Here is a 16,041-nt window from a genome sequence, read left to right as displayed (position 1 = left end):
AAAGAAGCATTGACAGACGGTTGTGCCTGGTTTGTTGACTTGGGAGCCTGGGGGATGGTGAAGGGGGGGTGATTTTTAAGGGTGAGACCCCAGTAGGGGATATGTTACTGAGAGAGCGAAGGGGGGGCACTGTGAGGAAGAAAAGGGAGAGGAAAGGTCTGCAAGTAGAGGAATGAGGCGGGGTGGGAAGGGGACAGGGTCACGCTGCGGGTAAGCAGAAGGTGGAGACGGGCACGCATCGAAACGGCCCAGGACACAGGTGGCTGGGCAGGGCGGGGAAGGGGTGGGTGCTGCTCCTCTAAGATCATGGGTCTGCTTTCCCCTGCACACAGGGCCGGGCACAGCTGGCTGGCACTAAGTAACCCCTCGGCATGAAGCTGCTGGGGTAGCACTGTACGTGAGCTCCTGAAACAATGGTGCTGGGGCTTGAGCAGGGAGGAGAGGAAGTGGTCACACAGGTCTTTGGTCCCTTACCATGCATGTGGGGCATGTGGCCTCAAGCCCTGTGCCATCAAATGCTGCCCCTGCCTTTCACGCTGAGAGCAAAGCTTTGCCCTGCCTGTCCCTTCCCCACAGGCCAAGCCCAGAGCAGACCATAGTACCCACTGAAGATTGCAACAGCCGGGCATGGGAGGTGGGGAAGAGAGGCAGTGCTGGGCTCCCATGCCAGCACTAGGGTAACCAGATCCTGGGGACTTTGTCTTATACAGGCACCGATTACCCACCCTGATCTGGAATTGCCACCGGAGTTCTTGCACTACCTGCCTCCCCTACAGAGGCTTGGGGGGAGAGTGGAGGGGGTTAACCTAGTACCTGGAGGAGGAAAGGGGCTCTCGAGGGGGGCAGAGGTGGCCCCTCTGCCCTCCTCTTCCATCTGAAGTGCCACCCACCGCCCCGGACTAAGCCTCCGAGCCTGGTGGTGAGCAAATTTCCCCCCCCCCCCCCCCCGCCCAGCACTGGCCCAACCAACCCCCTCCCACACACACACACAGAGCCACTGGCTGGCGCCTTTACCCAACACACACCCACACCAGCCTCCCTCACAGGGCGCGGGCCTGAGCCCTGCCACTCCCCCACCTCATTTTGGCTAAAGTGGGCATTTGTCTCCTTTGCACAAACGGGACAGCTGCCCACTTCCACCAAAAAAAGTTCAGAGGTCGGGGCAAGGCTTAAAACGAGGACCGTCCTGGCCAGAAGTGGGACATTATGGGCAATCTAGGTTGTAGTGGGAGCCGCAGCAGCTGTTGGCACCCCAGACCCTCCACCTGTCCTGGGCAGCAGTGCCCAAGAGCTACCCCCCCCCCCCCCCCAAGCCCATGTCACTGCCCCAGGTCAAGTGGAGAGGCTGGGGTTGGGGGGGGCCTACAAAGACTCTAGTTATCCCTGTACCCAGGGCTAAGGTTGATGCAGGGCCTGCCGGGACACACAGGGCATTTTTTCCCCCCTTCAAAGGCTGCCAGGAAGTGTATTTGACTAGGGATTGTGTTGTTTCGGCCACAGCACCTCTTCTCCGAGGCCTGAAATGCCCCCAGCAGCCTGCATCAGAGGCTTCTGCAGGGAAATGGATGAGGAGCCTACCATGCAGCTGGCAGAACATGCACCCACCCCCCCTGAGGGCACCAACGTAGTCTACACATGCGCAGCAAGAGGGAGGCAGCTCAGACCCTCCACCATGTTCATGTCCCCAGGTGGTCAAAGACAGCATGGGCAGAGTGCCCCAGGCCAGCTCTTGGCTGACCCACTTGTCTGTGCTTTGTCAGCCCTTTTCCCCTCAGCCTTCACTTTCAGGTGTAGCTGAAGCCGGCCACGGTTGGCATGGCCAACTGCAGCAGCATGTCCCATGAGACAGCAAGAGCATCTCTGGGGGGGGTACAGGGAAAATGCATAGGATGCTGCGGGCCACATGGCAGGGAGTCACAAACTTGTGTTGGGTTAGGTTAGGCTGGCTGGCTCACTGTAGTCTTTTGTGAAAGTGTCCCATTAGCTGTGTACGAATTGGGGGTGAGGGGTTTGGCTAGAGAAATAACAGTGCTGCGAGGCAGGACAAGTGATACTTAGGTAGTAGAATAGAATATCAGGGTTGGAAGGGACCTAGTAGAAAGACTGTCTTTAATGAAGGAAGACTTTGTACCGTATCTCATTCTTGCCCCTCTGTTTTTCATTTTCTTTGGGCCTCGCTCTTACTGACTCATCAGTACGGGAAACTTTTTGCTGTGGGAATTAGACCGTGCTTTAAAACTTGATTTTTCAGGAAATTACAGCACGTAGCATCTGCGTGAGGCAATACAAAATGGCCAGTTTACTAGTATCTTACCACGGTGAGAATAGTGTGCTCAAGGTATGTACGGTTTGGTCTTTGAGCATGCCTCAAGGTGGAAGGATGGCTCATAGTCCAGCGTCAGTGGCAGGCTCTTGCTTGACTGGGAATCAACATTCACGTATTTCCCTTTCCCGCTCTACCCCGTGACATATGGAATGGGAGGAGGTACGTGATCTGTGAGTACCGAAAACATTGTGAAGAGTGGGAAAGAATGTTCAACTAGGAGATGTCTATGCCAAGCTCCCTCTGCACTCTCCTTGAAGGGGAGACCACCTTGCTCCTTCCTCTTTGGCATCATAGAATATCAGGAGGTCATCTAGTCCAGCCCCCTGTCCCAGAATCCTAAATAGCCCCCTCACGGATTGAACTCACAACCCTGGGTGTAGCAGACCAATGCTCCAGCAAACCACTGAGCTATGGCTCCCCTCTTGTTTAGCAAATGGTAGAATAAGGCAGAAACTCATATCATTTTTACTTGGCTTTAACTCCTTTTGACAGTAAAACTTTAGCAAAGCAAAGGTAGAGACCTATAGTTTCAGACCCCCTCTTCCGCCTCCCCCATACACACGCACTCTTCTCCAGCATCACTTCTTTGTCTTCAATATGACTGATTGAGGCAATCCCTGCACCTGTTGGTTGCCCCTGTATAGCACCACAAGGGGAATAGTTGTAGGTCTATAGCCCAGCATCAAGAGAAGAACCCTAGCGGGGAGAAGAGGAAGGAAAACATCTCTAAGAGCCCAACTTGAGGAAGCCAACCAGCTAGCAAATGCTGGACATACATAAATCCAGCTATATTGCAACAATTGTAGAACTGAAGAAAAAAAAATTACCTTCCCCCAACGTCAGAGGCACTGAATGTTCTAGCTCGTCTTCAATCAATCTTCGAAGACTATTTGAAAATCAATTTTGTTCATGATTAAGGCGTTGTGTTTTTCATGGAGGTCACGGACTCCATGACTTTCTGTGACTTCTGCAGCAGCTGGTGCGCTGGGGTCCGGGGGCCACCTGAGCAACTCAGGCAGCCTTAGGGCTAGTCTACACTGGCAACGGGGAAGCGCTGCCATGGAAGCACTTTAACGTGGCTTGTGTAGTCATAGCAGAGTGCTAGGAGAGAGCCACCTCCCCAAAGGGAATAGCTCCCAGGGCTAGGTTACCTGTCTACACTGGCGTTTTACAGTGCAGAAACTTGCTGCTCTCAGGGGGGTGTTTTTTCACTCCCCTGAGCGAGAAAGTTGCAACGCTGTGAAGTGCCAGTGTAGACAAGCCCTTAGTCATGATATTTCAACCCAGGACATGATTGTATGGGACTTTGCTAGACAATAGAGCACCCTGGACAATGTCACTTAATCTAAAGCTCTGGACACTTCCCCGAGGAGGAGGGCCAGAGAAGTAGCTCCCCTATTCACGAACTAGAGACTTCTCCAGACACAGGATTACAGACATCTCCATATTAGCTACAAATTATTTGAGTGGGTCTGATCACAACACACCCACACAAAGTCCCACCCAGGAAAACCATTGTCTGGCTCACCGGGGTAGAAATGCTTCATAATGTCCAAAATATTACTACTGTGTAGTAATAGTATTATTACTAATAATACTAATAGTAGTAGTAATAGTAGTAGTAGTAGTAGTAGTAGTAGTAGTGAGTTCAAACAAAGTTAGGAGATGAATGGGCTAATGAGGAACGTAAGCATGCGAGAAAAGGCCTTGTCTGTAACACACTTCAACGTGAAAACACTTGAAGTTAAAAAGCCGTGCAGTCTGGCACATGCAAAATTAACGATTACAAACAACGTTACTGACATCAAAGGAGGAGCAATGTCTGAACTGCCACTCACATGCAGATTTAAAACATTTCAATAAAGGGAGAAAGAGTTAAACAAAACTGGAAGACAGAGAAATTTCTGATTGAGGACATCACAGTGGCCTGGCCAAAGGCAACCCTGTCTGATACAAAAGGTAACTAAGGACCTGTTAAATAGGCCAAAAGAGCCCATTATTGAAAGTGCGCATCAAGTCTTTGCCCGCAGCAAGCAATACACCCAGAAATAGTTGTCAAAAGGCATCATTACAAGCCGGAGAGCAGAGAGGTCACAAAATACAAGGCTTCTGGGACCTGCCTGCAAGGACACTCAGGGGCAGGAAGGGAGCTACTTTACAGAAGAAAGATATTGTGACATTGGAGAGATGAAGGCTTCCATTTAATCTTCTGCTAATCTGTTTATGCTTTAAGCATTTTGAGGCAGGAACTTTTTATTGTTGGAGCAACGCCTAGCAGAGGGAGGTCCTGGTCAATGACTGAGGCTCCTAAGTGCTATGACAATGCAAATAATCATCTCTGACTTCCTGTTGTTTTTCTAGACCATCATTTTAGCTGGGACAGACAGGGAAGTAGCGAGCCCTGCCCTTCAAACCTCCCTTCCCCGCCTTTTTCAGAGCCATGAGTCTGAGCTGTCCCTGCCTTTCACCATGGGGCCCCCTCCATTTTTCAGTTTAATGAGGAAAGTCGTTATCTAGTTTCTGTCCTGTGCCCTGTAAAGCAGTGGCTCTCAACCTCTCCAGACGACTATACCCCTTTCAGGAGTCTGATGTGGGTACCCGCACATTTCACCTCACTTAAAATCTACTTGTTTACAAAAATGAGACAAAAATGACAGCACACTATTACTGAAAAATTGTTGACTCATTTTTAACCATATTATACAATAAATCAATTGGAATAGAACTATTTATACTGCTCTACAGACTATACACTGTCAGTACAACAAGTCATTGCAGGAAATTTTATTTTGTACTGACTTCGCTAGTGCTTTGTTTTAAAACTAGGCAAATATCGATATGAGTTGATATACCCCCTGGAAGATGTACCCCCCTCTGCATACTCCCAGGGGTACAGATACCCCCAGTTGAGAACCACTGCTCTAAAGGCAAACCAAGTCTGGAACGCTGACTGTTTGAAGTGTCAACATGTTTTATCTGGAGATGTCAAGATTTTCAGTCTTCAGCCCAATCTTTGGGAGAGGTGCAGAGAGTAAAGGCCCATGCAGTAATACTGGTTAACTAGATTAAAACTTCAAGGAGTCTGGTGGCACCTTAAAGACTAACAGATTTATTTGGGCATAAGCTTTCATGGGTAAAACACCACTTCTTCAGATGCATGGAATGAAAATTACAGATGCAGGCATGACATAATGACACATGAAGGGAAGGGAGTTACCTCACAAGTGGAGAACCAGTGTTGACAGGGCCAGTTCGATCAGGGTGGATGTAGTCCATTCCCATTAATAGATGAGGTGTCAATTCCAGGAGAGGCAAAGCTGCTTTTGTAATGAGCCAGCCACTCCCTATTCAAGCCCAAATTAATGGTGTTAAATTTGCAAATGAATTTTAGTTCTGCTGTTTCTCTTTGAAGTCTGTTTCTGAAGTTTTTTTGTTCAAGTAGAGCTCCTTTTAAATTTGTTCTAGAATGTCCAGGAAGATTGAAGTGTTCTCCTACGGGCTTTTGTATATTACCATTCCTGATGTCCGATTTGTGTCCATTTATTCTTTTACATAGGGACTGTCTGGTTTGGCCAATGTACATGGTAGAGGGGCATTGCTGGCACATGATGGCATATCTCACATTATTAGACGTGCAGGTGAATGAGCCCCTGATGGTGTGGCTGATGTGTTTGGGTCCTTTGATGGTGTCACTAGAGTAGATATGGGGACAGAGTAGGCAACGAGGTTTGTTTCAGGGATTGCTTCCTGGGTTAGTGTTTCTGTGGTGTGCTGCATAGTTCCTGGTGAGTATTTGCTTCAGGTTCGGGGACTGTCTGTAAGCGAGGACTGGTCTGTTTCCCAAGGTCTGTATGAGTCTGTAAGTTTTCCAGAATAGGTTGTAGATTATGTGCTCGAGAGGTGTTAGCTGGGGGCTGTATGTGATGGCCAGTGGTGTTCTGTTATTTTTCTTGTTAGACCTGTCCTGTAGTAGGTGATTTCTGGGTACACACCTTGCTCTGTCAATCTGTTTCCTCACTTCCCCACATGAGTACTGTAGTTTTAAGAATGCTTGATAAAGATCTTGTAGGTGTTTGTCTCTGTCTGAGGGATTGGAGCAAATTTGGTTGTATCTTAGGGCTTGGCTGTAGACGATGCATCGTGTGATGTGTCCTGGATGGAAGCTGGACGCATGTAGGTAGGAATAGCGGTCAGTAGGTTTCCGGTATAGGGTGGTGTTTATGTGACAATCACTTATTTGCACTGTAGTGTCCAGGAAGTGGATCTCCTGTGTGGACTGGTCCAGGCTGAGGTTGAAGTTGGGGTGGAAATTGTTGAAATCCAGGTGGAATTCTTCAAGGGCCTCCAGCCCGTGGGTCCATATGATGGATTCATATGATAGGTCCATAGATTAAAACTTGTACCCTTGAAGCCTCCTTGGCAAAAGGGACCCACTGTCAGGGTTCTAATTGTCATGACACTATGATCTGGACTATGATCACTTCCTGGGCTGAAGGAGAGGAAACCTCCGCAGGCCTCTTTTCACTAACCGTTACTGGACTGACAACTACGTTTTTGTCAACCCAGTTTCAGCCATCATGCACCAAGATCAATCTTCAAATAAACTCCCCACTCATTCCATAATGGGAGTGCAAAATAGAACACAGGACTAGGATACATGCATGTGCACAGCCAACTCAATTACATTAAGTATCAGTTGCTGCATGATTTTCACCTATTTAGTTAGTGTTATCTTTCATTAAACAGCAGGAGCTCTCAGTAAGTCGGATTGTTCCCGTTGCCTTTTTTGACATTCCTTTGTTTGAATGCCATAAAAGCTTTGTTGGGCACAAAGGGGAGAGAAGGCAGAACTACAAATGCTAATTACTGGAAATCTTTGGCTCAGTTAGACAGATTTTTTCACTTGCCATTTATGTGATGCAAAGTCACTACCCATTAGTTAACGCTCATGGTTGTTTTTGTTTTTTAAATATATTTCTTACGGATACTCCCTACACATGGGAAAAGGGAAAGCCGGCTCCCCCGAACAGCAGGGCTAGAAGAATCACCAGAGTCATCCTGAAGAGAAGACTAAGGGCTGGCATGTCATTGGCTAAAATGAGAAGAGCCTGAGAAAACACATTTGAGATAACCTAAGAATCATCAGGCTTCACTTACATTGAGGTCTTATATGGCTCCATTTGCAAAATGGTACCAGACTCCTAGGGAAGCACATTCCCAGCTCAGTAGAACCAAGGAAAGAAAGGATTGCCTCATTGTATCCCATTTACCTCCCATTGCCACCACTAGCTAGGTTCTACTATAGAAAATATTTGTACTATTGTAGCACCTAGGAGCCCTAGTGATGGACCAGAGCCCTGCTGGGCTCGGCATTGTACATACACAGAACAGAAAGACACTTCTCATCCCAAAGCACTTACAGGTGCCTTGGTCTCTTATTTTTTTCCAGTATATGTGACAGAAGGATTTGAAGACACCTTTCGACACCGAAGCCACATTAAACTCTGCTAAAAAGCTAATACTGTTAAAAAAAAGGAAGAGTATCAGGACATTGCTTCTTTAAAGCATCTCTTTTAAAATAAAGACACCAGCACACACCGTTCTCAGCCTTCTCTCAGATCTGAAAAGGGATAAGTGACTTAATCATGGTCTGTAAGTACCTACGGGTGAAAGATTTCTGGTAGTAAATGGCTCTATCATATAAGGGCATAATGAGCTCAAATGCTTGGAAGCTAAGCTAGACAACTTCAGAATAGAAATAAGGAATTATTTTATTTTTAAAACAAGAGCCTGTTGGAAACACGGGAACAACTTACCAAGGGATGTGATGGATTCTCCATCACTTGAAGATCTTTAAACCAAGACTCTCATTCTAAAAGATATGCTCAGACAGAAAGGCTTGAGGAATAAGTGAGGTTCTCTGACCTGTGCTATGCAGAAGGTCACAATGGATCATTACAATGGTCCCTTCTGGCTTTACAATTTGCTAATCGCTCATAGATTTTTAATTTAAATGGAAGTTAACAGCCAATGAATACTTTCTATTTAAAAATGGGAGTTCTGTCCTATTAAGTGTTTACTGATACTAACATGACACCACAAGTAAGTGTTCCTATTAACATACAAAATAAAACTTTTCCAGATGAAATCTAACTTTCTCCCAAGTATGCCTTTTATTAGATTTCTGTAGAGGTCAGATAAGCTATTGGCACCAAGTATTTAAAAACCTAATGACAGTCAATGTATCATGCTCAAATAAAATCTACAGAGACTTCTTGCAAAATTATATAAATAAGTGTGAATGACAAAAGTTTATTAAACGTATTTTTAAAAAATTATATCTTTCTTAAATAAGGATTTCTCAGTAAGGATTTCATTGTAAAACAGTTTTGAAGCAATTCATAAGTTACTTTATTTAATAACAGGTTGCTCAATAAAAAAAAGTCATTTACTTATATACTGTAGTCTTCAAACCAGCCATATTTAAACAAAGTACACTGCATGTACTTATGGTATTGTCCATCACACACTAGTTAATGTCAATGCAGCATAGCTGGATAAAAATAGCTCCATTTTGTAGCTGTAAACATTTAGATTAAGTGGCAGGCAAGATGTTGCATCAGTTCTTAGATCTTTCCCGCCCCCCCAAAAGCTTGCCGTTTAGTGCACGTTTTATTCAGGACATAGTATTCCATATTTTTTTAAAAGTCTAGAAAAAAGTTTTACAAACAATACACTAAAACAATGCATGAGAAGATTTAGTCATGGCAATTTCACTGGAGCTTTATTGCCTCTGTTGGTAATGAGAGGGATTTGTAAGAAATTACATTGAACTTACAGAGATATGCAGATGATGTTCTTTACTAAATATAATCTTGATCTTAAGTGTTTTATATCAGGGCACGTCTAATCTTGTACATTTTTAATGTATAAAAACATAGATTACAAATTTTAAGTGTTTAACCCATTTTTTGACATTTGGCAAAACGAAACTGATCCATTAAGGGGAAATCATTATCAAATTGAGGACTTAAGCACTTATGAATTAAAGCAATCCAAGTAGGTAACTGTTTGAATTCTTTAAAAACAAAACAAAACAAAACAAAAACACACCCCACACGCGTATATAAAGGAAGAACACATGGCCACATGTCTGAGCACTTTTCAATACAAAATATTTCCTGTAACCAGGCATTCATCCTTAGAATAACCACACTGTTAAAATCAAGCTTGTTTCCAACTAGAGTCATTTGTTTCGTTAAATTCTAAGATGCCATTACAGCATGAATAACCTTAACTTTTCTGCTACATAATTATCCAAAGCTTTATGTAATGTATTTTTGTTTTATAATTACACAGTAATTATAAGTGTGTAGTACCAAACTGATGACAACACTATTTTGTTGAAAAGGTCTCGCATTCATAAGGAACATTCTTTAAAAACAGCATGGCATTATGCCACTAACCAATATCAGATTTTTGTGAAGGTCATATCTGTATTGGGATAAAAGCTAATTAGAGCTCATCTCAAAACACAGCATACTTGAACTAATCAATCTGAAACTGTACCAAAACCCTTAAGACAGAAAACAGCACGCATATATACCTTGTAAAGTTTTCATAATTCAAGTCCCCCATTGATATTTACACAAAATTGAAAAAGGAAATACTGAAAGCAGCAAAATAAAAATCACACACATTTTTGGCATAGCCAATTCCAGCAGCTGGAGTAGAAATTTGCAATGCATTTTGTAGAACTGTATTCTTGAAATAAATGCATGACCGGACTTTATTAAAAGGGCACTGCTATGAGGGAAAGCCTGCCTTTTAGTCAACTTCAAAGCACACAGGGTAAAAGTTTTAGCAGTTTAATACTTAAATTCTTCCTAAAACCTTTTTAGCATCTGCATAAAAGTGTACTGCTGTTTTAGTGCAAGTTCCACTTACTAATTTCAACAGTAATTACCTTAACATGGGACTGGCTGGAGTATTCAAGTAAGTACCCTATTCCTAATAATTACTATAATTTTTTTTTTTTTAAGACATCCTCGTTTGACATTTTCTGGCTTGTTTTACAGAAGTTTTTATTTCAAGAAAACAATAGCCTCTTCTTCATAAGTCAGCAACTGAAGAGTGAAAAAGCATTTTCAGGATGAAAGCAGTTCAAGGGCTCCTGTAATGTTAAAAAGCACACAACAAGATAAAATCCTGCTTTGAAGTGAAATCAGTTCTAATTTAGTTATGTGCAGTGAGACAAATAGAAGTAGTAGTGATCAACAAAATAATGTAAGGAAACAAAAGAAGCCAGGGTAGTATTTTGCATCTGATCTATGCTTGTTTTAGAAAGTTTTACTTTTAATATCTGTAATTGGCAACCACAATGACCTGTGAAAATCCCAACAAAGTAAGTAATTGAGAAAATGGGCTTTGTCCATAAAGGCAGTACCTATATGTTGTAAAAATGTAACTTAAATGGCCCATGATAATCACTTCAAAACTCAGATTCGTATCAGATTTGCCACCCTCTTATAAAGCAGGTTCATTTGTTATTTCATACCGCAACCATCAAAACCCATGTCTGAATTTAAAATACTGTATTGTGTACAAAACATAAGACACAAATTCAGTATATTGTTCAAGTTTTAGATTTCCACACAAATGAAAACACCTTCCTGGACAGACAGACAAGCATTTCAAAACTGTAATGAAATCTGATTAGATAATCTAGAGAATATTAGATTCTGTTATGCACGTAGCATGTCTCAATGAAGCTCACTGGAGGCTGACTATAATATTAAACCAGGAGTGCTATAAGTGCACAGTAGTTGTGTAGTACTTCAACTCTTTTCAAAGACAGTTGACATACAATAAAACCTTTCACACAGGCACCTAAATTTCCCAGTATCAACATTCTTGTTTTTGTTGGTTGTTTCTACAATTGTTTTAATCAGATACTCAAAACTCACTTAGACAATACCTGTAACTGCCATGAAAGAAAAAAAAAAAAATCGGACCCAGTACACTTAAATATATCACTCTTATAGGAAGTGCTATCAGTATAGTCTTTGCAACTAGCCCAAAGTGTATATTTAAGGAGTTTAAAAAAAAACAAAACAAAAAAAAACATTTGTGATGTTGATCTGTATAATGCAGATGCCAAACCACAGTTGTCTCATGAAGACAGCATTGTGCTTTATGCGAAACCAGAAATCTCAAAATAATCATCATAAAGCTTCTAAGACTTATGGGAAAGTAAACAAAGGTGGTCCACAAAAATATGATGAAATCCACTATGCTGGAATTATAACTGGCAAAAGTGGTTCAGACTAGAAGAGAAGCCCAAACCACCATTAGATGAATGAATGATATGGTCCAAGATGTATCCTTAAAGGTTTGTCTCAACCCTCAACCCTTATAGTGAGGATTGATCTTCAGTTCAGTCCAGCCAGCAGAAATTGACTGTGCAATTTTCCGTTGTATTTATTTGTACAGTCTATGTACATTCTAGAAGGGTCCTTTAGTGCTACACTGTCGTACTTTTTGTCCCAGCAATTTGAGGGCGTGCAAATTCCACAAAGTCATCAATAAGAACAGGCCATGCCCCTGAAAGCAAAGAACAAGCAAGAGCACATAAGAAATCAGGTCAACAAATCCCCCTTCTCCCCCCGCTTCCACCCCAATGTAGAGCTATACAGTTTAAAAAAACCTCTTTAAATCAAAATAGATTCTTCACATATTATCTTTCCTGTTTAAAGTTTTAAATGAATAATCCTCATTTGATTCTGTTTCTTGAGATTTAAGATCTGGTTAATATTTTTTTCATCAACTGAGACCTCCCCCATGCCAACACACAATTTAAAACATACCAAATTTTTCAGGTACCATTACATAACAATCATCTTTTTTTTTAAACCAAGAAAAACTGGACAAAAACTCCTTTCAGAGCCAATCAACATGATAATTGGCCTGAGGGGGCGGAGAGTAGACAGCACAATCTCCACAGCACTCATCTCACCTGGCTGACCAAAATGGGAACCAAAACTCAAATCTGGGTCTCCAGAATGGCAGCAAGTGTGAAGGAATTCTAATAACCGTGACTGCACGCACCGCCCTAACAGCACAAGAGCAGCAAAATAATTAGCGCTCACAACAGGGTTCCACACTACTGTCATGTTCAGATGCTGACATCAGCATGCGTCACCACATTTCAAACAAAAAATTTGCTGCTACTGCAGATACCGTAGGCGGCCGGTCTTGAAGAAACCCTTGCAGATTAGAGGAATGTACCGGATGAAAATATGGTGCACTCAGTGATTATCCAATTCTAAATACTACCCCCTTCATAGGCCTTTCATTCTGTGTACATTCCCACCTTCATTTAAATAGAAGGTCGGAAATGCTGACAAATCAATAACTGGTGGCTAAAGAACAAAAAATCCTGCTCCTCTGCTGAGGAACAGCAGAAGCAGAGAAGCCATGCAAGGATATGGGGGGGGGGGGGAGGGAAGAGAAGCGCCATTAGTTGATTTGTTGGAGGAAGCAAGAACTGGGTAGGTAAATTTATTTTTATTTATGTGTGGTAGAGTTGGAGACAATTTGTTTTATGCGGGGAAGAGCTGATTTTTGGGGGGCAGGAGAGTGAAGATGTTAAAAATAAAAACAAAAAAGTAATCTCCTGGCTTTGGGGAAGGGGCAGCACAAGTATTTTTTCACCTGTGCTAGTACGCTTAGTCCTCATCAGCTATGTGGCAGAGAACTGCTTCGAACCCCAGGAAAAGTCACATACTGTTTCGCAGACGTGCTGTTTGCGAGTTACTAGACAGATTTGCTACCCCAGAGACACACTGCTAAATGTACTATCCACAAAAACACACACACACAGAAACTGATGCAACAAAATGTAAATATTACCTTCCTCATCATAATTAGACATATCATCTGCTATCATTGTACTGAAGTCTAAAAGAAGGTTCCAGGTATCCTTAGGTATTGATCTTTTATGATGTTCCTATTTGGGGAAAAAAAATCTGAGTTTAAAAACCACGAACAAAATTAATTTTAAAGTCTGAATATTCAATATTAAATCCCTGAGTATATGCAAGTCACCCTCAACTAAATTTTTTACAGAATTTGCCAAAACTTTCAACATCTATGCATCACAAAAGAATGCTCTGTCAAAATAAGTTATATGATCTCTTCAAAGACTTAAATACACATGGATTCATCTTCCACACTAAAAAAAACCCCACAAACTTATTGCAGCCCAATTTATATTATATAATAAGGTTTAAACTTACCAATAAAAATTTGTTCCACAAGTCTAGGAATTTAAATCTTCCATTAAGTACTAAATTCCAGTAGGCTATAGCCATTTCTAAATCTGTAATATTAAAAATATGTTACTCTTATAGATCTATTTGAAATATACATTTTCTCCACGGGTATTTTCACCAAGCCTGATTGGACTATAAACTAAACTAATGAAGGTGAAATAAAATTCACTCTCAATGCAAGAATACTCTTAGGTTCTTTCAAAAATGTTTTAAAAAGGTAATGAAAACTGAGGAAACTGGTGGGTTTGTTACAGATGAACTAACCCTCAGATTTAAGTATGACCCTGGGGCATACAAGACCTGAAAATGTATTTAAATTGTCCAGGTTAAGAATTACTCTGCCCAAAGCATACAACAGATTTTTCAACTTCTTTTTACTGTAACTTAGCAACTCAGTCCCAATTTTGCTCTACACAAAGAGATACCATTGACTTCAATAAGAGTTCCACATCATTTGCTGGATTAGGCTCCTTTAATCATATTTAATCAAATGCAATTCCCATAACCTAGTTTGCTATAATTTTATTTTTAAAGCAACTTTGTTACAGGTTTTAGAGTTGCAAAATGGTCCTGTCAAATTTTCAAATCGATAAACAGATTTCCTTTAGGACAAGTATCCCGGGAAAGACTATGTACATTAAGTGGTTGTCTTTATGATGGCCAATGTGGATTCCTGCCCGTTTTAAGTCTTTTTTCAGGGTAACTTTCAATCTCTCTCTATTTTGAGTGGGCCTGTATTTCTCAAAACCAGGAACAAATCAGGACTACTGAAGTATGTGCATGTACCCAAAAACAACTTTAGTTTATATCATCAATTAAGAGAGAATAAACTCTTCAAATGAACATTCAAAAGTCTCAATACCACCAAGAGAGAATCACTGTCAGCCTAACTGGATCCACTTTCAAAGTGTCTGCATCCAGAAAGTCTTACATCTTCTGGAGTGTACCAATTTGTTTTGTCCATAATCAATCCATACTTTAAGAAGCAAAAAGCATAGGCACACTGTTAGATTACTCTTTCAGACAAACCAATGAATTTTTTAGAGTAATATTAAAGACGTCTGGATTAAATATGTTTATCTGCCAATATGAGAACCTATGCTGGTCACACCTGAAAATTCTTACTGACTTATTTCCTGTGCTGAAAGTCTCTCCCTCTTTCCCAATAACTTTAACAGTGCTCCTCTAACAAGTCTAATAGAGCAATCCACCTCATCATAGCCCCTTCAGACAAATGCAGAGTGAAATCATGGCCCCACTGAAGTCAATGGGAGTTTTTCCAGTGACTTCATTTGGGTCAGGATTTCACACAAAAGATATAAGTTGAAGGCTTGCGGAGGCAGATAAAAATTTTGATCTGATGTGTTTTGCTGATGGACACAATATGCCATTATAGTTGAAAATACCAAGGATGCACTAAAACTTAAGAAATCTTATTAGGCTCTTAGCGGTCAGAAATTTGAGTCTATCCCCACTTACTGGAGGACGTTTCAGATATTAAACTGATGCTACACTTAAATCTTAGTTAAAAAGCTACTGGTGCCTTTCCAAGAAACACACACTTTATGTTTGGCTGGTCACACTACTTGAGGGTAAGAAGTTAGAAAAAGTAAGTATTATGACTTATAAAACGTAGTAGGCATACCAGATAGGTAAAAGCTGTCAAATTCCACGCACATTCTAGTGCTCTACAAACAAAACAGTAATAATGAGCTATGCATTTTAATTTGCCTCCACGAGAACCATATGTTATATTCCTGTGGCCAATCAAGGACCTTAAAACACAATTGTAATGGAACGAGTAGCTTTCATTATTCTTAAACCCAAAGCGAAAAAAAGCACAACCAACCAACCTTTTCCTAAGATAAAGGTTAGGACATGCATAAGTAACTTCACGGGAAGGAAGACATTTTAAGAAAATAATGGAAAGGACAACTGTTTAAAAAAAAAGAAGAAGAAGAAGAAGAAGAAAAAAAAAGTCAGGAAATTCAAATTTAGGAGTACATTTTTAAAACCCACAAGAAAGACTACGGAAACAGAGGTAAGGTCTCCCTAAAAATCATAAACGTCACAGAACAACAAAACCAATGAACATTCCTATCTTCAGACTGTGTGCTTCATGTGTCAATTGTTGCATTCCCTGTTGTGATGGTGTAACAGATTAGTTCAGTGGTTCTCAAACTCCCCCCCCCCGCAGACCACTTGAAAATTGCTGAGGGTCTCGGCAGACCACTTAATGATCTTTCCAAATGTTGTTTGTACTGTTAGCTAGCTATTGTAAAGTGTTATGGATAAAAACTCGATATAAAAAACCCTTAATAATGAACATTTTTTTGTTCTACAAATAAAAACACACAACAACTCATATTTTAGTATCAGTAG

The 16,041-nt window shown here is 41.5% G+C and overlaps 1 protein-coding gene across 1 annotated transcript in view; it reads right to left on the bottom strand.

The window, feature by feature from the left end:
• Window positions 1–9,088: 9,088 nt before the first annotated feature.
• Window positions 9,089–16,041, bottom strand: part of DCUN1D1 (defective in cullin neddylation 1 domain containing 1) — a 41,364-nt gene continuing 34,411 nt past the window's right edge. Inside the window, exons 5-7 of the mRNA XM_037908825.2 lie at window positions 13,624–13,706; window positions 13,238–13,334; window positions 9,089–11,929 (exon numbers count right to left, since the gene is read on the bottom strand). Coding sequence (XP_037764753.1) covers window positions 11,850–11,929; window positions 13,238–13,334; window positions 13,624–13,706 — 260 coding nt within the window. The 3' untranslated portion in view covers window positions 9,089–11,849. The remainder of the gene's footprint in view (window positions 11,930–13,237; window positions 13,335–13,623; window positions 13,707–16,041) is intronic.

This window comes from Chelonia mydas, chromosome 9 (genome assembly GCF_015237465.2).
Source record: "Chelonia mydas isolate rCheMyd1 chromosome 9, rCheMyd1.pri.v2, whole genome shotgun sequence".
Taxonomy (NCBI): Eukaryota; Metazoa; Chordata; order Testudines; family Cheloniidae; genus Chelonia; species Chelonia mydas.
Note: the sequence above shows the minus strand (reverse complement) of the source record. Positions and strands in the feature narration are given on the sequence as shown.